Raw genomic sequence first — 22,226 nt, forward strand, 5'->3', positions numbered from 1 at the left:
TACACGAAGGGCCGTCGAGCTACAATTGGAAATGCCATTTCAAATGTCCTTGCCAGCAAGCCCAGTCACATTTCAAGAGGTGGTGCAGCAAATTAAGAAGCTGAAGGCCAAAGTTTATAGTGCTGCTCCTCAACAGCATTCTTAGGATAGGACACTTTCCTACCTGCTGGAAGACGGCGCTAATCTCCATGGTACCTAAGCCAGAAAAACAACATACAGAAGTCGATGGCTACAGACCAATTAGCCTGCTCTCAGCGCTAGGGAAGATGACGGAAAGAATGATACTGAACCGCATCATGCAGCTTGAACCTGTAAAGCAAAGAATTCCAAAGTGGCAGTTTGGATTTAGAAAAGGTCACGGCACGCCAGAACAACTTCATCGTGTGGTCAACTTCGCGCTTGATGCAATGGAGCAAAAAATGTATTCGGTAGCTGTGTTTATGGACATTCAACAAGCGTTTGACAGGGTGTGGCATGATGGCCTCCTCTTTAAGCTGAGAAACATATTGCCCCCGCAGCTATTCCAGCTGGTGAGTAGCTTTCTAATGGACAGAAGTTTTAGTGTTGTTGTAAATGGAGCAAAATCATCGAAGCGCCCAATCTGTGCAGGCGTCCCACAAGGCAGTGTTCTTGGACCAACGTTATATACCCTATATACAGCCGATATGCCTTCCTCAACGGTAATAACTGGGTTGGACGAGGACGATGTGTTGATAGCAACCTACGCGGATGACACTGCAGTGCTGACCAGAAGTCCAAGCATAAATCTAGCTACGGAAGCTCTGCAACAATATGTGAGCAGCTTTGAGGTCTGGGCTCAGAAATGGAACATAGGCATCAACAGCAGCAAATGTGCTAATGTTACTTTTGCTACGAGAACACTTTCTTGCGGAGGCATTAATATGCTGGGCTCCACACTTACGCACAAGAGCTCGTACAAATACCTAGGTGTTGTACTCGACAGGTCACTAAATTTCAAAACCTTTACTACCATGGTTCGACAGTCGGTGATGGAGAAGCGGGAAAGATGGCGTGGCTACTTGCACCAAGAAATAAGCTGTCGCTGTACAGCAAAGTCACGATATACAAGTCCATCCTCAGCCCCATATGGAAATACGCACTTCAAGTATACGGCATCGCGGCAAAAACCAACTTAAATAAAATCAGAGTTGCTCAGTCAAAAATTCAACGACGAATATGCAATGCTCCATGGTACATGCGAAACAGTGACATCGAGAGGGACCTAAAGGTTCCCAAAGTGGGCGATGTGATACAATTACATGCAGCAAGGTACTTGCAACGACTTGGTGGTCACCCTAATGCGCTAGCCAGACGTCTAATTAACCCGCCAAGGAAAAGAAGACTCAAAAGGTGTCACCCACTGGATCTCCCTACTAGGTCCCTCCTATAATATCTCATTAACTTTTTGTAAATATTGTAAATTATGTATGTACCTACTCCATATATGTAACATTAAGTCTATGTATGTATCTCTTGTGATCAATTGTTTTTCCCCTTAAATGTAAAACTATATTAAGTTGCCACGAAAGGTAGCAGTATACTTGTTTACAAAAAAAACGAGGGGGAACGTTGTGAGTTGCTGCGGACACCGCAACTCTACAGTTATACCCGATACTAAGTCAGTATGGCTCTCCTCCGGCAGACGCCGCTAATATTAAACGACACAACAAAGAGTGCGTGCGAGAGAGACAGAAAATCAGTCTGAGCGTGACGTCGGGCGCTACGTATCCACTGCAAATTGATTTGTTTCCTTTGGCTATAAAAATGATCTGATCTGATCCAGATTTAGCAACCTGATAGATATGGTAATTCTCTATGATCCTGCGTTTTTAGTTTTCTCAAATCTGCAATATTGTGGATGCAACAGATTTTCGTCCTTTGTGTGGGCGGAAGGGGGTGGGGCGAAATTTTGAGATAAAGGTTTTATAGTGAGATCTAACAGAAGTGCGGATACCAAATTTGGTTACTCTAGCTTTAATAGACTCTGAGATTTGTGAATATCCCCAGATTTGCGTCCTTTGCGGGGGCGGAAGGGGGTGTGGCGAAATTTTGAAACAAACTCGTCTCGGTCCGATATATTAGGAGTGTGGATACCAAATTTGGTTGCACTAGCTTTTATAGTCTCTGAGATCTAGGCCCTAATGTTTTACTCTAAGCAAAGCCGCATATGCTACGTGTGAAAATGAAATTGTTTTCTTGATGCTGGCTATAATAATAATACGATCCAATTCAGATTCTGCAGTCTAAAAGATATGGTCATTCTCTACGATTTTGCGTTTGTGGTTTTCTCGTATCTTTAAAATTGTGGATGCCACAGATTTTCGTCCTTTGTGGGGGCGGAAGGGGGTGAGGCGAAATTTTGAGATATACGTTTTATAGTGAGATCTAACAGGAGTGCGGATACTAAATTTGGTTACTCTAGCCTTAATAGTCTCTGAGATTTGTGAATATCCCCAGATTTTCATCCTTTGCGGGGTCGGAAGGGGGTGTGGCGAAATTTTTAAATAAACTCGTCTCGGTCCGATATATTAGGAGTGTGGATACCAAATTTGGTTGCTCTAGCTTTTATAGTCTCTGAGATCTAGGCGCTAATGTTTTACTCTAAGCAAAGCCGCCTATGCTACGTGTGTGTTAGAGAGAGACAGGGCGAGAAAAAATGAATTTGTTTTCTTGATGCTGGCTATAATAATAATACGATCCAATTCAGATTCTGCAGTCTAAAAGATATGGTCATTCTCTACGATTTTGCGTTTTTGGTTTTCTCGTATCTTTAAAATTGTGGATGCCACAGATTTTCGTCCTTTGTGGGGGCGGAAGGGGGTGAGGCGAAATTTTGAGATATACGTTTTATAGTGAGATCTAACAGGAGTGCGGATACCAAATTTGGTTACTCTAGCGTTAATAGTCTCTGATATTTCTGAATATCCCAGGATTTTCGCCCTTTGCGGGGGCGGAGGGGAGTGCGGCGAAATTTTGAAACAAACTCGTCTCGGTCCGATATCTTAGGAGTGTGGACGGACAGACGGACGGACGGACAGACAGACATGGCTCAATCGACTCGGCTATTGATGCTGATCAAGAATATATATACTTTATGGGGTCGGAAACGATTCCTTCTGAACGTTACACACATCCACTTTTACCACAAATCTAATATACCCCAATATTCATTTTGAGTATCGGGTATAAAAAGAAGCCAGCAGCAACTGCAAGAGCACACAAGCCAGACAGTTAAACGGGTACAACAACAGCAACGACCCCTGCAGCAACTACGCCAATACAACCGCCAGCCTCAGTCACCCCCCCACATGCCCCTCCCCGTGCCGCTCCCTGTCTACAGCCAATGGTGCTGCCCCCCAGCGTACTGCACACATTCCACCGGTAGTGCTACCAGCGATTCCGGCGATCATGCCGGTCCTGGAGAAACTGCAAAAAGATCCAAGGGGTCCAAAGGTCCAAAATACAGGCACGGGATAGGGCCACCCGGGATGCAATAGTGGAGATCCTGGGAGATGAGGAGGAGGGCCTCTATACTCATCAGAGTAAGGACGATAGAGGGCTCCGCATTGCCGTCCGGGGTCTCCACTGCACTACCCCGACGGCCTGGCTGAACAAAGCTATGCTTGAGGCGGGATTCACTGTGACCTTCAGTAGAGTCCTGCCCAGCAGATACGAGAAACAGCCAAACTATAATCTGTTTGAGGCGGAGATTACCCCTCAAGCAGATCGAGGGGAGTTGGGGGTGCTGGCCCTTAAGCGGCTGGGCAGCCACCTGGTGTCGGTGGAGAGGCTGGCCAAGACGAAGGTCCCGGTCCAGTGCCACCGATGCCAGGCATTTGGCCACACGCGCGCCTACTGCAGACGAGCCTTTGTTTGTATGAGGTGCGCGGGAAGTCACCCCTCTACGGCATCCCCAAAGCCAAAAAATACACCTGCAAGGTGTAGCAAGCCTACAAGGTGGCAAGGGGTAGGCTCCTGGAGCATCGAGCCGCAATGCAAGAGTCGAGGCGGACACGCCAGAAGCAGCAGCAGACACAAAAGCAGCCAAGTCAATGGAGGCAACCACCACAGCAACGACCAGTCACTCGACAGCAGCCACAGCAACGACCGACGGGCACAGCAACGGGCACAACTATTGGGAGAAGCCCCAACGGCATCCTCAACAGCAGCGACAACACAAATGGCAGCAGCAGCATCAGAAACAGGAACAGCAACAGCTCCAGCGTAGCCAGGAACAAAACGGGGAACCCCAGATCCAGGGACAGCAGCAGCGACCGCCGCTGCCTCACTACCCGCCGCAAATAAGGCTGAATGGTAAAAAGCACCCAAATCCAGCGGAGGCGCATCTCATTCGCTTCCAGAAAAGACTGGTACTAGAAAGGACAAATGATAAACAGCCACAACACCTGGGGCTGGACCAGCACCAACAACAGCAGAGGGCTGGTTCTGGACGCTGCTGTTCGTACAGCCCTTTTCACAGGCTTCTTTGTCGCGGTACTCTATATAGCCGAGCGGTCCGTCGGCCACAACAGTAATCAGATTCACGTAGACAAGAATGGCCACTGCCAAGATAGGGGTAATTCGTATGAAGCGGTGAAGATACATCATTGGCACATTCAGCTTTCCCTTGGATCTGTTAGAATGTTGGCTATGAGTGTTGGTGGACTTAAAATAGTTCGAATACTTATTTATTTATTTAGAACCACCGAGAAATATGCGTACAGAATAAAGTTAGAAAATGGTTCTTCAAGCCACTAGAAAATTACAAACGCCATAAAAAATGATGAATAATAAAATGACTAGTGGACTGACCAACACTGTCCGTAGGGTATTTATATTCGGATTGCCTGCAGAATATCCGACTCCATGTCCAAGAACCACCCAGAACAGGGACATGCAGCGGATTCCATCAAGACAACTGATCACGTTCGGATTCGATTTACTGTCGACAATGCGGAAGATGCTACGACGGCCCGCACGAAGAGTACTCCGACGGCCGCTACGATGGCGACTACGAGGGCGACTACTCGATGCCCACCGAGGAGGACCAAGAGGTGGAGTCGTGCTCCTGTCAGAGCCAGACCTGTCAGAGCCAGACCTGTCAGAGCCAGACCTGTCAGAGCCAGAGCGAGTTCAGCTCGATAGAGCGCACCAAGTCGTTCTCTTTCGTAGTGATCAGACGTGTTTTTGTTTTGCGCTCCGCATTTTTATACCCGATACTCAAAATGAGTATTGGGGTATATTAGATTTGTGGTAAAAGTGGATGTGTGTAACGTCCAGAAGGAATCGTTTCCGACCCCATAAAGTATATATATTCTTGATTAGAATCAATAGCCGAGTCTATTGAGCCATGTCTGTCTGTCCGTCTGTCCGTCCGTCCGTCTGTGCGTCCCCTTCAGCGCCTAGTGCTCAAAGACTATAAGAGCTAGAGCAACGATGTTTTGGATCCAGACTTCTGTGATATGTCACTGCTACAAAAATATTTCAAAACTTTGCCCCGCCCACTTCCGCCCCCACAAAGGGCGAAAATCTGTGGCATCCACAATTTTAAAGATACGAGAAAACCAAAAACGCAGAATCGTAGAGAATGACCATATCTATCCAGTTGCAGAATTTATATCAGATCGGATAATTTTTATAGCCGAAAAGAAAAAAAACAATTTTCAGACGCTACGCAGCGCCCGACGTCACGCTCAGACTGATTTTCTGTCTCTCTCGCACGCACTCTTTGTCGTGTCGTTTAATATTAGCGGCGTCTGCCGGAGGAGAGCCATACAGACTTAGTATCGGGTATAACTGTAGAGTTGCGGTGTCCGCATCAACTCACAACGTTCCCCCTCGTTTCCTTTTGTTTTGAATAAACTGCCGGTGTTTTCCTAACTAAATTCTAATTATACTTCCTAACCAGACAACAATCTGGAAACCTATTCTATTACGCGAGTGCATGTCTTTTGATTTGTGTGAAAACATTATTTAACTTTTTATTTTTCGGCGTCGGCTTGTGTTTGTGTTGTTGCAGTGAGTGAGTATTGCATTGTCCGCTCTCGTCTGGTAGCTTTTGTTGTTTTATCACTCTCTCGCTATCACCTCAACTTCAATAACTGTTCTTTCTCCACTCTGCTCTCTTTTTTACCAATTCCGCTTTGAGCGTTGTCTGGCACATTGGACTGATACCAATTTGTTTTGCAAATAATTGTAAATTGTAATTGTGTCATTGGACTGATACCAGTTTGTTTTGCAAGTAATTGTAAATAAATAATAATAAAATGGAATACGCTGTGGTCTGTGCCAAAAAAACATGTAAGAAGCAGATCACCCACGATCAGCCGAATGTCCCCTGCTGGCTCTGCGACAGCGTAGTGCACGCAAAATGCGCTGGATTTTCTGGCCTCGTGAGTGATGCTATAGCCAAACGTAATGGCTTGCATTACAGTTGCGAAGCATGCCGTGCGGTGGAGAAAGACATGGTATCTTTCATGAGGCAGACGCGGAGTGGCTTTAAGGAGCTGACCGTTGGTTTCAAAAACCAATACGATCGGCTCCTAGCCATGGAGGCTCAGTTTAGCGGCTTAAAACTGCTGAATGAGTCTCCGAGGCGCAAAAAGGTCACTGGTGCCAACCGTCACTCAGCCGTGCGCCGCCGAAAAACTGACTCCGACCACTCCAACTGTACAGCAGTTGATCTCGTTTGCCACTCCAAAGGCAACGACAGCTGCTGGCGATGCAGATTCGGTAGCCGAATTCATCGCCTCGGAGAATGTGCAGCCAAGTACGTCTGCAGCGTCCGTGTCCGTGGTGTCCGCAAGTTCGCCATCCCGATCCCACCAGTAAATAGACGTTCCCGACCTCCGGATATTACCACCACAGGTACTAGACCTGTGGTGACTAAACCACTGGTGGGAGTCCCACCAAAACGACAAGTTTTTTTTTCACGGCTGGCCCCTGACCTCACATCTAATGATGTAATTGCTTTTATTCAAAGCAAAATAAAAGCCGTGGGTTTAAAGGTGGAGAAATTTAACTTCTCTTATGCCAGGGAGATAGCCTCGTTTAAGATAAGCATCTCCCCAACTCAATTTGACACCATTTGCTCCGCCAAATTTTGGCCGGAGCATTTGGTGGTGAAGGAGTTTAAGGCTAAGAAGAAGAATAGGCCCCCATATCCCTTCCAAATCTTTCCAGTGTGCCACCCTCAACCTCAACTTCCTCTTCCTCAACTTCCCGTCTTGCTTCCACCTTTCCAAAAAACTAACTTCTCTTTTAGTAACCTATCAGAATGTAAGAGGCTTGCATAGTAAGCTCAGCATTCTTTTCCGGGATAGTGTTGCATTTGCTTCCTACGTTCTTATGTTTACTGAAACCTGGTTAAAGCCGGACATTCTTAGTTCCGAGGTTTTGGCAGGTCGGTACTCAACTTTTAGACGTGCAGGAGGGGTTCTAATTGCAGTGGACTCTTACTTCACGTCAGAACACTTCACAGTCCAAGTTCAACAGGAACTGGAATTCCTGTGTGTAAAACTGATTCTTCCCGCTTTCGCTATATTCATAACTTGCTCGTATATCCCACCTTCTTCGGATATTTCAATTTATGAGCAGCACTTGTCCGCTTTAACCGCTGTTAACCGCTATCGTATGATAGTTCTTGGTGATTTCAACTTGCCAGGAACTGTTTGGTCTTCGGTAAACGAGTCTAGTATCCTAGTGCCCATGTCACGACATGACTTTGTTGACGGCTTGCTTGACCTGTCCCTGTCTCAAGTCAATCATGTGAAAAATTCCTTGGGTCGATTGCTTGATCTATGCTTTGTATCGGATCCGACCATAGTGTTGTTAACCCGAGCCCTTCCGCTCACTATACCTGAAGACGCCTACCACCCTACTTTCGAGGTGTCGCTAGATATAGGACCAACAGTATTGGATCGGTCGAGTAGACTACCTGAACGTGTCCACTGCTTTCGTAAAGCCGAGTTTGCGAAGCTTAATAACCTAATTAGGGATTTTGATTGGTCCGCTTTGTACTTCTGCACTGATGTCACAAAAGGCACAAACATTTTTTACAATGCTCTTGGCACATTTTTTGATTCATGTGTCCCGCTTTCTTGTCCGATTAGATCTGGAAAACCCCCTAGGTTTACCAAAGAGTTATCCAGTCTAAAAAACTTAAAATCAAGACTTTATAAAAAATTTCAAGAAGTGGGCTCTCCTACTTCTCACTCTCGTTATGTAATAGCTCACAGTTTTACTGCTTCGTAAACAGTAAGCGTAGAACGTCCGCACACCCATCCTCGCTATCATTTTGTAATACGTCGGCAAATAATGATCAGGCAATTGCCGATCTTTTTGCCCAGTTTTTCCAAACCACCTATTCTGAGGAACGCTACTCTGGTCAACCGTACCCATACGGATTACCGAGGTCGAACGGCATTTTCAGTCCCTTGTTAAATGAATATTCCCTACTTCATGATCTTCGACTAGTTAAGCCGGTGTTTTCACCGGGTCCAGACGGGGTTCCAGGTTTTGTACTCAGGTACTGCGCCGAGGCTCTGTGTGGACCATTGCTTAAACTATTCACCCTGTCCATTGAGGGTGTTATGTTAGACCCCAAGTTAAAGTTTTCCGAACACATTTCTACCATGATAAATAAGGCCATGGGCGTGCTTGGGTTTATAAAGAGGTGGTCAAAGGAATTTGACGACGCCTATATAACAAAGACTCTTTATACCTCGCTTGTTCGTCCGATCTTAGAATACGGCTCCTGTGTATGGTGCCCTCAGTACAAAGTACACCACGACCGTATAGAATCAGTACAGAAAAACTTTTTACTCTTTGCTCTGCGGGGCCTTAGCTGGGATGCGGGTGTAAGACTCCCATCTTACTCTAGTAGACTACTATTAGTAAACCTCCCATCCTTAGTTAACCGTAGAAAAATGCTTGCTGTGATATTTATGCACAACTTGATCAGGGGTGACATAGACAGCCCTGATCTGTTGAGCCGCATAAACTTCACGATTCCTATTAGACTGACTAGAAATTTTATACCGTTGTTCCTTCCACGTTGTAGATCGAATTATTCCTTGCATGAACCGTTTAGGGTCTTATGCTCGGATTATAATTCCCTCTGCCATATTATATCCAACACTAATTCTCTTCCTCTTATTAAATTATTAATCCTTACACACCTTTCTATTAATTAGTAACTGTAGTGGTATTTGTATTTTGATTGCATGCTTAGTTTCTTAGTAAGTTTAGAGCTAATTTTCCTCGAATGTTAGTCTAATATCTATCTTTCTTGCATGTTCGCGATTGGTTCGTTTTGCCTGGGATCCGCGCGTAACAGCCTTCTGCTGGTGTCACAGGGGCCACTTGACGGTGCAGTAACTGCATCGCCTCTTGAAAGATGCAGTCATTGCATGTCAACGTCCAAGTCGGACTCGGAGTGGGAGGAGCTCTCCGACGGCCCTTCACCCAGGGTCTCCCCGCTGGAGTCCCTCGGCGCAGTCGTGCTCTCCGCAATGCAGCCGGAGGACCGTCAGCGCATGGTGGCCTTGTACCACCTCGTCTTGGAGACCGCTGTGGTCAAGGTCGTGCTGCTGGTGCTACAGATGCTGTGCTGCGCGGTGTTCTGGCTGGTCGAGAAGACCGTGGGGGTCAACGAAACCGTCGGCTCGACGCGCCTCCGATTGTGGAACAGCAAGTTCAAGCTGCGCACCATCCAGCGCCAGTTGCTGTGGCGCATGGCCAATTCCCGGGGCGACGAGACGCTCGTCTTCTTTGCCGTGCTCATGACCACGCCCTGGCTGTTCTCCCTCAGCCTCCTGGGATTAATCCTGTCCCTGGCGGTGCTCCTGAAGAGGACCGTCAAGGAGCTGGTGTTCCAGATACGCCTGCACCTCGTGCTCTAGGGGGAAGCCATCGAGCAGAAAGCAGCAAGCAGTATCCAATCACACACTGACAGAAGACAAACGTCCACACGCCCGACACTCCACCCCTCCCCTCAGAGATGTTTGCACTTCCATTTGGGCATCTATTTTCGTTGATGCCAGAATCGCAATGCACGGAATCGTATCTCCGTTTTTGGCCGCAATGAAAATATATGCCGAAATATTCGAAATTCAAAGTCAAATTCAAACACAAGAGTTAACAGTCGATCAGATATATCGTTTATCCATATTACGATCCGTTCCGTTTGGACGGGAGGCCACTTGCTCATCTCTCATCCCCGTGATTCCATGATTATTATTTTTTTTATTTCGCTGCATATTTGTTCTGCAATTTATTCAATGATAAACGGAGGAGGAGAGCATGCAGCAGCAGAAAAACATTTCCGCTGCAGCAGCGATTATGGCAGCCGTGGGGCCTTTGTTGCCCCAATTGCAGGCCCCCGCATACGCACTTCGGAGGCACGGAATCCACCAGAAGCGGCAGCAAATGAATCATTAAATATTCACTGTACTCGTGTTGATTCAGTGATCAGTGATCAAAACAACACAACAAAAGCGTCATCATCCACGATCCACGACCCATGATCCCTGATCCAGAATCCGTAGAAGCATCCATTTTCAGGGCTCTCTTGGGCGCTGGTTGGGGTACGCCTCCGATTTCAATCCCTTGCCACACGGGCAATCCGAGCTAGCCCCGATATGTAAACAGGGTCAAGACTACCTGTGCGAAGGGGGCCAAGAGAGGCGCCGGCTCTTCTTGGGATCCGATTACCGAACCGATTGCATAAGACTCAGCCCAGAAGTGGACATACTCGTGTGCAGCCCTTTCGCCCGGCTTTGGCTATTCCCATTTGTGATTACAGTCTGTAGCGCCACAGCAGCTCTTATAGTCTTTGAGCACTAGGCGGTGAAGGGGACGGACAGACGGACGGACGGACGGATGGACAGACGGACAGACGGACAGACAGACAGGGCTCAATCGACTCGGCTATTGATGCTGATCAAGAATATATATACTTTATGGCGTCGGAAACGATTCCTTCTGGAAGTTACACACATCCACTTTTACCACAAATCTAATATACCCCAATACTCATTTTCAAACTGATCCTGCTATAGAATAGAATGCAGAAGAAGACCATAGAAAGTGTGGAAAAAACGTGGGTTGCTGTACTTAGTCGGCCCAGCCTCTTTCTTTTTCTCCTCGTGACCGTCAGAGTGACCGGCAGTGGAAAAAGAAGTCTTGTAGAGCTGACCCAGTTCTATAAACCAAGGTCAAGCCAAAGTCAAAGCCTAGTGCAAGTGCCAAGTGCGGCTCAAAGTGATCATTTAATTTGAGTGGACGCGCCAGTTATATATTGCCAAGGCTGGGGCAGCCGTTCGACCATTGGGGAAAACGAGCGCCCTCAGTTTACTACAATTTTTCGAAACAGTGGTGCAATTCAGTTGAGGTAATTATCCACCCAGCTACAGCGACCCGTTGAAAAATGTTCTGTTCCTTCCGCATTACCTGCGCCCGGTACAATCGTGTGCCTCCTTTAGACCTCGAGTAGGAACTCGGTCTCCAGCCGGGAAGCATCGACCCCGCCTCGGATTTAGTTATATTTTCTACATTTCTTTCGAAATTAGATGTTCGGAGCAGAACGCAGCCGATTAGCTGCTTACCAAATAGCACCTAATTCTTGGCCCTCAGCCGCTTATTTTGTTTGTTACTTATGTCTATGTCACTCATTTGTTTGTTAAAGCTTTGCGCTTGCTTGCCCTGCTAAACGCTCTCTGCCAGCTCGCTCTTCGCTATCTCCGCTTTGCGACTGCCTACCGACGTCGGCCGAGCGAAGCTGCGCTTAGCGATCGGAGCGGCAATGTAAAGGGCAGGCAAGCCACACTTGCAATTTGGATGTCACGCATTAAAGAACATATCGCAATTTTATTTCTGCACCGAGTTTTATTTAATTGGAATAATTAGTCGGCCGATTGGGGATAAAAAACATTATCTCCACATAAAATTTGGTGACCCCGACGTGATTTCCGATGGGTTGCTGATCTTCATCATAGGCACGAAATTGGACCACAAGACCAAGGAGAAATGGGAGGAGAGCTTGCCGACGTCAGGATTGCCCAGGTGGTCAAGCATGGCCTCATTCTTGGAAGCAAGATGTCGGATGCTGGAAAATTTGGGATCGGCTATGGTAACAATTCCTAGCCAGCAGGTGGGAGAAAGTAAACCTAGCACCCTAATCACCTCCATTAACGATCATACTAGCTCAACATGCAAGTATTGCAAATCTTCCGATCACTACATATCCCGATGCCAGGCATTTCTAGATCTCCCTGTCTTTTCTCGATACAAGGAGGTGAAGAAGCGCCATTTGTGTCTAAACTGCCTCAACAAAGGCCATTCATTGCAACGCTGCAATTCAGGGGCATGTAGAAATTGCCAAGCCAAGCATCACACTCTGCTCCACATGCCGTCGGGCGCTGACGCTGAGTTGCCGTCGCCGAGCACGGAACCGACCCAGCATGATCCTGCAAGTGCCCTAGTTGCAAGCAAATATACCAGCCCTCCCCCCTCGAGTCAGAAATCTCTGCCCAGCCAAAACGTGCTGCTAGCTACCGCAATCGTATATGTCAGGGGCCGTTTTGGATCGCTTATTCCATGTCGTGCCATTTTAGATTCCGCTTCTCAGGTTAACTTTATAACATCGAGACTCGCCAATCAGCTGCAGTTAGATCCTCACCCGTCTCACGTTCAAATCGCCGGTATTGGAGAGTCAATTCTACCATCCAGCAAGGCTGTAGACATCGTCCTGCAATCTCAAGACAAAAGCTATCACGGTTTCCTCTCTGCAATTATCACTGCCTCAATCACAGGAATGCAGCCTAACTTCGGCCTAGACGCAAAGGATTGGCCAATGCCAAATAATCTAAAACTGGCTGATCCTAATTTCGCCAAGCCCCAGCGTGTCGATCTGTTGATAGGTGCTGGTCTGTTCTTCGAATTAATGTGCGTTGGACAGATTCGACTGTCAGACCAATTGCCAACATTGCAGAAGACGAAACTTGGCTGGATTGTGTCAGGAAGTATTAAAAACTCTGAGAAAGCCCGTGCGGCGATAGCAGCCGTTGAAGATCCCCCTGTCATCTCCGCTTGCGAGACTAATTTGTGCGATATTGTAAGGCGTTTTTGGGAAGTCGATGGAGATTATTCGCCCTCATCAATTTCGGAGGAAGATGTTCATTGCGAACAGCATTTCGTCACAAACTGCATTCGCCTAGATTCCGGAGCTTACTCCGTGCGTTTGCCAACCAAATTCAGTCTAGAGGAATTAGGAGAATCGTATCAGCAGGCGCTACGTAGATTTCTCAATTTGGAGAGGAAGCTAGCAAAAAATTCACAGCTTAAGGAAAAATATATGGAGTTTCTCCAGGAGTATCGTGATTTAGGACACATGTCGCCAGCTTCGCGGCAGTCAGACCTCCCGCAGTACTTCTTGCCTCACCATTGCGTCCACAAGCAGGATAGTACAACCACCAAATTACGCGTAGTGTTCGATGGATCTGCCAAAACAGCGTCTGGAGTATCACTGAATGATGCGCTAATGGCTGGACCCACCATCCAACCTACAATTTTGATAACTCTGCTTCGTTTCCGCTTTTTTAAAGTCGCCTTGTGTGGCGATATCTGCAAAATGTACCGCTGTGTACGCGTTTCCCATCCCGATACGCACGTGCAGTGCATCCTATGGCGCAATGACCCGAAGGAGGAGATTCAGGTGTTCAAGTTGGAGACTGTTACTTACGGAACCAAACCTGCCGCTTTCTTAGCAATTCGTGCTATGCATCAATTGGCAAATGATGAAGAATTGCGTTTTCCGCTTGGCGCTGATGTTGTTCGAAGAGATTTCTATGTCGATGATCTCATATCTGGAGGGGACAGCATTGATTCTGTCATCAAGATTCGTCAGCAGGTAAAGGAGCTACTTTCGAAAGGATGTTTTCCCATACGTAAATGGTGTTCCAATGAACCCGCTGCTTTGGAAGGCGTATCGGAGGCGGATCGCGAAAAGTTCCTTACCTTTCATGACGGAACTGAAGTAACCAAGGCGCTTGGTCTAGTTTGGGATCCCACCACGGACAATCTTCTGTTTAGCTTCGCTCACGTCGGAACCGCTGCAGGCCCAATATCGAAGCGTTCGGTCCTGTCTACACTAGCTAGGTTCTACGATCCTCTAGGGCTCATCTCTCCCATCATCACAAAAGCTAAAATATTTATGCAGTCGCTATGGAACGAAAGCCTAAAGTTGAATTGGGACGAAAGCCTGCCCCAGGATCTACATACGACTTGGATTGAGCTGACTTCGCAGTTGTCGATGGTTGAAAACTTTAAGTTTCCACGTTACGTGCTTCGGCAGCAAGCCAAATTAGAAATGCACGCGTTTTGTGATGCGAGCCAAGCAGCATATGGCGCCTGTGTATACATGCGTTCGGAAGCTCTTGGCATTGTGCAAAGTCATCTCTTATGCTCTAAATCCAGAGTCGCGCCCTTGAAAAGTATGACTATCCCCAAGCTTGAGCTATCCGCTGCCCTCGTATTTGCCGAACTAGTGTCCACCATAGTTAAGGGATTATCAGCTCCATGCCAAATACATTGCTGGTCGGATTCGTCCATAGCCCTTGCCTGGATTCGAGAATCACCATTGAATTTTAATATATTTGTTTCTAATCGAGTTCAGCGGATTCAGGAGCTCACCGCTGGAATGACTTGGCATCACGTGCCCACAAATTTGAATCCTGCCGAAATCATATCACGTGGATCCACGCCCGCTGAACTAATGGATAGCAGCCTTTGGATCTCTGGACCACCATTCTTACGTCTTGCGAGCTCGGAGTGGCCTGCAGGCTTGCAATTGCCAACCGATGTACCAGAACGTCGTCATGCAGCATTGGTTGTTTCAAATGAAAGGGATGTATCGTACGATTGCAAATTTCAAAACTCATTCGGATCCATGCAGCGCGTCTTTGCTTACATATATCGATTCTACATTCTCAAGGACAAAGGCATAGCGCGGTCGAATGGTCAACTTACCGTAATCGACATCAAAAATGGTACGCATTTGCTCATAAGGGCAATACAGCAGCAACAATTTTCGGAAGAGATAAGGGCCCTCACCAGCAAACAGGCCCTACCGTCAAAAAGCACGATGGCCTCACTGAATCCATTTCTGGATAGCTTTGGATTGCTGCGGGTTGGAGGCCGCCTCCAAAATGCCGAATTGGACTACGACGCGAAGCACCCGATCCTGCTTCCTAAGGGACATCCTGTCACTGTCTCTATTATTATCTTCTTTCACGAAAGGTTTCTCCACGCAGGAGCTCAAGGATTGCTCGGACTGCTTCGGCAAAAATTCTGGCCTATTGGTGGACGCAAATATGTTGCGGGAATCATTCGCAAATGTGTTAGATGTTTTCGTTTGAAGCCAGTGCTGAGGGAACATATCATGGGAAACTTGCCTGCGGATCGCGTAAGGACTAATCCAGCATTCCACACAACGGGCGTTGATTTTTGCGGACCCTTTTATCACAAGTCGGAAGTCAGAAGCAGGCCTCCTATCAAATGTTACATCGCTGTTTTCGTATGCTTTAGCACCAAAGCAACTCATTTGGAAGTCGTTCGGGATCTATCTACAGAATCCATTCTGGCAGCATTAAGGCGTTTTATAAGTCTACGTCCCAAACCTCGAATCATTTGGTCAGACAACGCAACAAATTTTGTAGGAGCAAAAAATTAGCTTTTGGAGCTTCGTCAAATGTTCCTCAGCGATCCTCATACGTCGGCTGTGTCACATCTCTGCGTTTCTAGTGGAATCGATTGGAAATTCATCCCCCCTCGCTCACCACATTTTGGGGGTTTGTGGGAGGCGGCTGTTAAAGCAGCTAAATATCATTTTCATCGCATCGTCGGGACCTACATTTTTACTCTTGATGAAATTCAGACCTTGGCTTGTGAAATCTCTGCTTTGTTAAATTCCCGTCCGCTTTATGCAATTACAGAAAGTCCCGATGACATAGATGTGCTCACGCCAAACCACTTTCTCAATGGAGGCCCGAAAGCTGCATTCGACGAGCCAGATGTGTCGCATCTCCGGGTCAACCTACTTAGTCGATGGCAGCGGCTGTGTCAAATGAAGCAGGCGTTTTGGAGAAAATGGAGCACGGCGTATCTTTCGATTCTTCAGGAGCGGAGCAAGTGGCGGTCATCGTCTCCAAACATCAAGCTAGGAGCGCTAGTCATGATGAAAGAGGAAACGCTGCCACCATTAAGGTGGCCGCTTGGCCGCATTGAGAGCGTCATCCCAGGAAAAGATGGAACCATCAGGGTAGTCGTCATCCGCACTCAAAGAGGCCTTTTCAAGAGGGCCGTTGGAAAAATAGCGGTTCGGTATGCGAAACCCTGTTTTTTTTATCCGCTTTCTGTTTAACTACGTTCTTTTGATACGGCAAAAATTTGCAACAGCCAATTAAATCCGGCATAAACAAAAAGTGAATTCCTGTCCATGGGCTAAGTCGACTTTGAACAAATGAGTAGTGTATTAATACCGATTATTTTTACAGTTTTTGATTTTGGTTGCTACGCATTCATCTCATCATCTATGCAGATAATCATCACAATCACACACATCATCATTCTCCTCCACCCATCAAATCATCTCATCCAACACACAACGAAAGATCTTTTTGCGTGGGAGTCAAAGCTATTAATCGTATCGTAAGTGATTATCCTGAACCAGTTTTCGGATGGCCAGGGCGTTTCCAACCAGTGTTTTTGTTCAAAACGAGCAACACAAGGAGACGGAAAAATTACGGTTCTATAGAAAAGGTGAGAAACCAGGAATTTCTCTCTCTGCAAAGAAAAAAAAAACAAATTATGACATAACCTTTCCTTAAAACAATCAGATCACTTTTCCTCAAGGGCAGGAAAACCCTAGAAAAGTGGCTAGGCTCCCCGACGCAACATTCTTTGGCAGACCAGCAGCCGCAGCAACGCGAATTTTGCGCAGTCTGGGTCTGTTTGATTGTCAGGAGCGGGTGAGCGGGGTCAACGACCGGAGCAGAACGTCGGGAGAAAGAAACTCTGGAGGCAAAAAAGAAAGAAAGCAAAGCACAGGCGAGGGCATGCCGGCAGAATTTTGCTACTTCAGTTCGATCTCGGAAGTGTAGTGCAGTTTGGGTTTAACGAAACGTTAAAATCTGTTAAAGTTAAAATATCGAAAACCAAAAACAAATTCAAGATCACAAACACATTCACAACCGGACCAAAAAAAGAACAAGTGAAAATTAACTGTAACATGCAAACTGTGTGCAAGAAGATCCGAAATGACTTGTGAAACAACCAAAACAACAATGTAACACGACACAAAGAATCTATTGAGGAAAACACCAAATTTAAACCCAAAAACATCTAACTACAACCGATTTTCGAGAAGGCCTTCGTCGAGTATCTGGGTGAGTCTCAACAAACAAAACCAAGAAAGAGGAAAAATTAAATAAAAGAACTATGTAAAATCAATTGAAACACAGCACGATCGTCGAAGCGACATACCCTTCTTTGCAAGATAGAGTGTGCGCTTGAGCGACGTGTAAACGAAGAATAGTGTGGAGAGAGAGAACGATGCAAGCAGCAAAGCCCGTACTCCGATTCTTACGGTGTTTGTTTTATTATACCCGATACTCAAAACGAGGGGGAACGTTGTGAGTTGCTGCGGACACTGCAACTATACAGTTATACCCGATACTATGTCAGTATGGCTCTCCTCCGGCAGACGGCGCTAATATTAAACGACACGACAAAGAGTGCGTGCGAAAGAGACAGAAAATCAATCTGAGCGTGACGTCGGGCGCTGCGTAGCCACTGCAAATTGATTTGTTCCTTATGGCTACAAAAATTATCTGATCTGATCCAGATTCTGCATTCTAAAAGATAAGGTCATTCTCTACGATTCTGCGTTTTTGGTTTTCTCGTATCTTTAAAATTGTGGATGCCACAGATTTTCGTCCTTTGTGGGGGCGGAAGGGGGTGAGGCGAAATTTTGAGATATACGTTTTATAGTGAGATCTAACAGAAGTGCGGATACCAAATTTGGTTACTCTAGCGTTAATAGTCTCTGAGATTTGTGAATATCCCCAGATTTTCGTCCTTTGCGGGGGCGGAAGGGAGTGTGGCGAAATTTTGAAAGAAACTCGTCTCGGTCCGATATCTTAGGAGTGTGGACGGACGGACGGACAGACGGACGGACGGACAGACAGACATGGCTCAATCGACTCGGCTATTGATGCTGATCAAGAATATATATACTTTATGGGGTCGGAAACGATTCCTTCTTGACGTTACAGACATCCAGTTTTACCACAAATCTAATATACCCCAATACTCATTTTGAGTATCGGGTATAAAAAGAAGCCAGCAGCAACTGCAAGAGCACACAAGCCAGACAGTTAAACAGGTACAACAACAGCAACGACCCCTGCAGCAACTACGCCAATACAACCGCCAGCCTCAGTCACCCCCCCACATGCCCACATGCACAAGGTGCCCCCTCCCTGTCTACAGCCAATGGTGCTGCCCCCCAGCGTACTGCGCACATTCCACCGGTAGTGCTACCAGCGATTCCGGCGATCATGCAGGTCCTGGAGAAACTGCTGACATGATAATTATAGTACGAGAACGAAGAATACAATAAGCATAGACAATGGAATAGATTACTTGGAAGAGTACAATTTTTTATTAGTTGAATTTGTGAGTAAAGCGCTTGTCGAATAGTTATTTGTAAGAGCTAATCATCTCAAGTAGTTTCAAAGTCTTAACTTAATAGCAAACTTAAACATGTCTGGTCGGCGAAAAGTCATTGAATACAAGAAAACCATACTGGATCTAAATAAGGGAAAGACAAAACACGACTATTACGGAAGTGTTCGGCAAACTCGACTCCCAGCGGGCGGAGCCTTTTTAAACGCTGGTAATCTTGCAGGACATCTCCGTCTTTCAGTTGTGCGGCACTGACAAGTACCAGTCCGCAGACAAGTAGACTGCTTAAAACGTTCACCATGCTAATACTTCTTCGATTGAAGGCATTGCACCTTTTCACTGTGATTTTATAGGAATGTTTTGAGGGAAATCTGGCGATAACATTATCAGTGTGTCAGCTCTCGAGTCGAGTATATCAGCCAAAATGCTTAATTCAGTCAAACATCACCGATAAGGAGCAATCCGTCTAAATTCTAAGTAGTCATAAGATCATTTATTTATAATCTTTCCCAGGTAATCGTTTTACTTATTGACTTTTGATGGATTAAATTTGGATTTAATATGAGTGAGTAAGAAATAAACCGAGAAAACAAAAGTTTAGCTAAACATGGATGTAGACAATTTGTTCTATAATTCTGATCATTGCGTGAAAAGATGATAGCCGGGGTGCAATTATTACCATTAGTGGTGGCAGATCCTTTCTGAGATTCAGCAATCTGATAGATATGCTCATTATCTATGATTATGCGTTTTTAGTTTTCTCAAATCTGCAATATTGTGGATGCAACTGATTTTCGTCCTTTGTGGGGGCGGAAGGGGGTGGGGTGAAATTTTGAGATATACGTTTGGTAGCGAGATCTAACAGGAGTACGGATACCAAATTTGGTTACTCTAGCGTTAATAGTCTTTGAGATTTGTGAATATCCCCAGATTTTTGTCTTTTGCGGGGGCGGAATGGAGTGTGGCGAAATTTTGAAACAAACTCGTCTCGGTCCGATATCTTAGGAGTGTGGACGGACGGATAGACGGACAGACGGACGGACGGACAGACAGACATGGTTCAATCGACTCGGCTATTGATGCTGATCAAGAATATATATACTTTATGGGTTCGGAAACGATTCCTTCTGGACGTTACACACATCCAGTTTTACCACAAATCTAATATACCCCAATACTCATTTTAAGTATCGGGTATAAAAAGAAGCCAGCAGCAACTGCAAGAGCACACAAGCCAGACAGTTAAACAGGTACAACAACAGCAACGACCCCTGCAGCAACTACGCCAATACAACCGCCAGCCTCAGTCACCCCCCCACATGCACAAGGTGCCCCCTCCCTGTCTACAGCCAATGGTGCTGCCCCCCAGCGTACTGCACACATTCCACCGGTAGTGCTACCAGCGATTCCGGCGATCATGCCGGTCCTGCAAAAAGATCCAAGGGTGGGATGGTTCAGCACAAGGGTGGTAGGCAGGGAGGGCCTAAAAATACAGGCACGGGATAGGGCCACCCGGGATGGAATAGTGGAGATCCTGGGAGATGAGGAGGAGGGCCTCTATACTCATCAGAGTAAGGACTATAGAGGGCTCCGCATCGTCGTCCGGGGTCTCCACTGCACTACCCCGACGGCCTGGCTGAACAAAGCTATGCTTGAGGCGGGATTCACTGTGACCTTCAGTAGAGTCCTGCCCAGCAGATACGAGAAACAGCAAAACTATAATCTGTTTGAGGCGGAGATTGCCCCTCAAGCAGATCGAGGGGAGCTGGGGGTGCTGGCCCTTAAGCGGCTGGGCAGCCACCTGGTGTCGGTGGAGAGGCTGGCCAAGACGAAGCTCCCGGTCCAGTGCCACCGATGCCAGGCATTTGGCCATACGCGCGCCTGCTGCAGACGAGCCTTTGTTTGTATGAGGTGCGCGGGAAGTCACCCCTCTACGGCATCACCAAAGCCAAAAAATACACCTGCAAGGTGTGCAAACTGCCAAGGCTCCCACATAAGTGCATACAAGGGCTGCCAAGCCTACAAGGTGGCAAGGGGTAGGCTCCTGGAGCATCGAGCCGCAATGCAAGAGTCGAGGCGGACACGCCAGAAGCAGCAGCAGACACAAAAGCAGCCAAGTCAATGGAGGCAACCACCACAGCAACGACCAGTCACTCGACAGCAGCCACAGCAACGACCGATACGGCAGCAACAACAACAGCAGCAGAGGCTAGGGGGGCACAACTATTGGGAGAAGCCCCAACGGCATCCCCAACAGCAGCGACAACACAAATGGCAGCAGCAGCATCAGAAACAGGAACAGCAACAGCTGTTCCAGCGTAGCCAGGAACAAAACGGGGAACCCCAGATCCAGGGACAGCAGCAGCGACCGCCGCTACCTCACTACCCGCCGCAAATAAGGCTGAATGGTAAAAAGCACCCAAATCCGGCGGAGGCGCATCTCATTCGCTTCCAGAAAAGACTGGTACTGGAAAGGACAAATGATAAACAGCCACAACACCTGGGGCTGGACCAGCACCAACAACAGCAGAGGGCTGGTTCTGGACGCTGCTGTTCGTACAGCCCTTTTTCAGCCAGTAATCAGATTCACGTAGACAAGAATGGCCACTGCCAAGATAGGGGTAATACGTATGAAGCGGTGAAGATACATCATTGGCACATTCAGCTTTCCCTTGGATCTGTTAGAATGTTGGCTATGAGTGTTGGTGGACTTAAAATAGTTCGAATACTTACTTCTCCATTGATCGAAGGACAACCATTGCAACTAGCAGACCACCAATGAAAAAAAATGAATCCACCGAGAAATATGCGTACAGTATAAAGTTGGAAAATGGCTCTTCAAGCCACTAGAAAATTACAAACGCCATAAAAAATGATAAATAATAAAATGACTAGTGGACTGACCAACACTGTGCGTAGGTTATTTATATTCGGATTGCCTGCAGAATATTCGACTCCATGTCCAAGAACCACACAGAACAGGGACATGCAGCGGATTCCATCAAGACAACTGATCACGTTCGGATTCGATTTGCTGTCGACAATACGGAAGATGGCACGGGAACTTGACCGTGCCAAGCAAATCTTCACAGTCACAGGGATACTACCTGGTAGGCAAAATACGAGTTAAATCATTTTGTAAATCATTCCGTTCTCTCCGTTACTCACTCTGATCCTGGCACAGAAAGTAGTCGTAGAGCGTGCATGGACCCACGATAGTACCCATCAAGCCAAGAAGGACACTGCAATCCATAGTATGAGTCACAGAACTTGATTATCATACGGTCTAACTTACACTGTGAAAATGGTCATTCCATCCCAAGGTTTCGATTCACTTGTCTGACAGCTGGCCTCGCTGAATTTTATATTTGTTCTGCTTGAGTTCAACAAATTCTGCATTAACTGCTCCAGAAACGTATCCATATGTGCCGCAGAGCAGGAAGACGGAAAGCAAGATGCGA

General features: G+C 46.7%; 1 protein-coding gene across 1 annotated transcript; it reads left to right on the forward strand.

Annotated features, from left to right (window-relative positions):
* Nucleotides 1-9,431: 9,431 nt before the first annotated feature.
* Nucleotides 9,432-9,923, forward strand: LOC113567136. The gene has a single exon (XM_026994302.1). The coding sequence runs from the start codon at nt 9,432-9,434 to the stop codon at nt 9,921-9,923; it is 492 nt and encodes a 163-aa protein (XP_026850103.1).
* Nucleotides 9,924-22,226: the final 12,303 nt, after the last annotated feature.

This window comes from Drosophila persimilis, unplaced genomic scaffold (genome assembly GCF_003286085.1).
Source record: "Drosophila persimilis strain 14011-0111.01,24,50 unplaced genomic scaffold, DperRS2 tig00001922-arrow-arrow-pilon, whole genome shotgun sequence".
In the NCBI taxonomy this organism is placed as follows: Eukaryota; Metazoa; Arthropoda; class Insecta; order Diptera; family Drosophilidae; genus Drosophila; species Drosophila persimilis.

What these genes read in the sequence shown, in the direction of transcription:
- LOC113567136 (XM_026994302.1), top strand. Translation starts at nt 9,432, where the DNA reads ATGTCAACGTCCAAGTCGGACTCGGAGTGGGAGGAGCTCTCCGACGGC.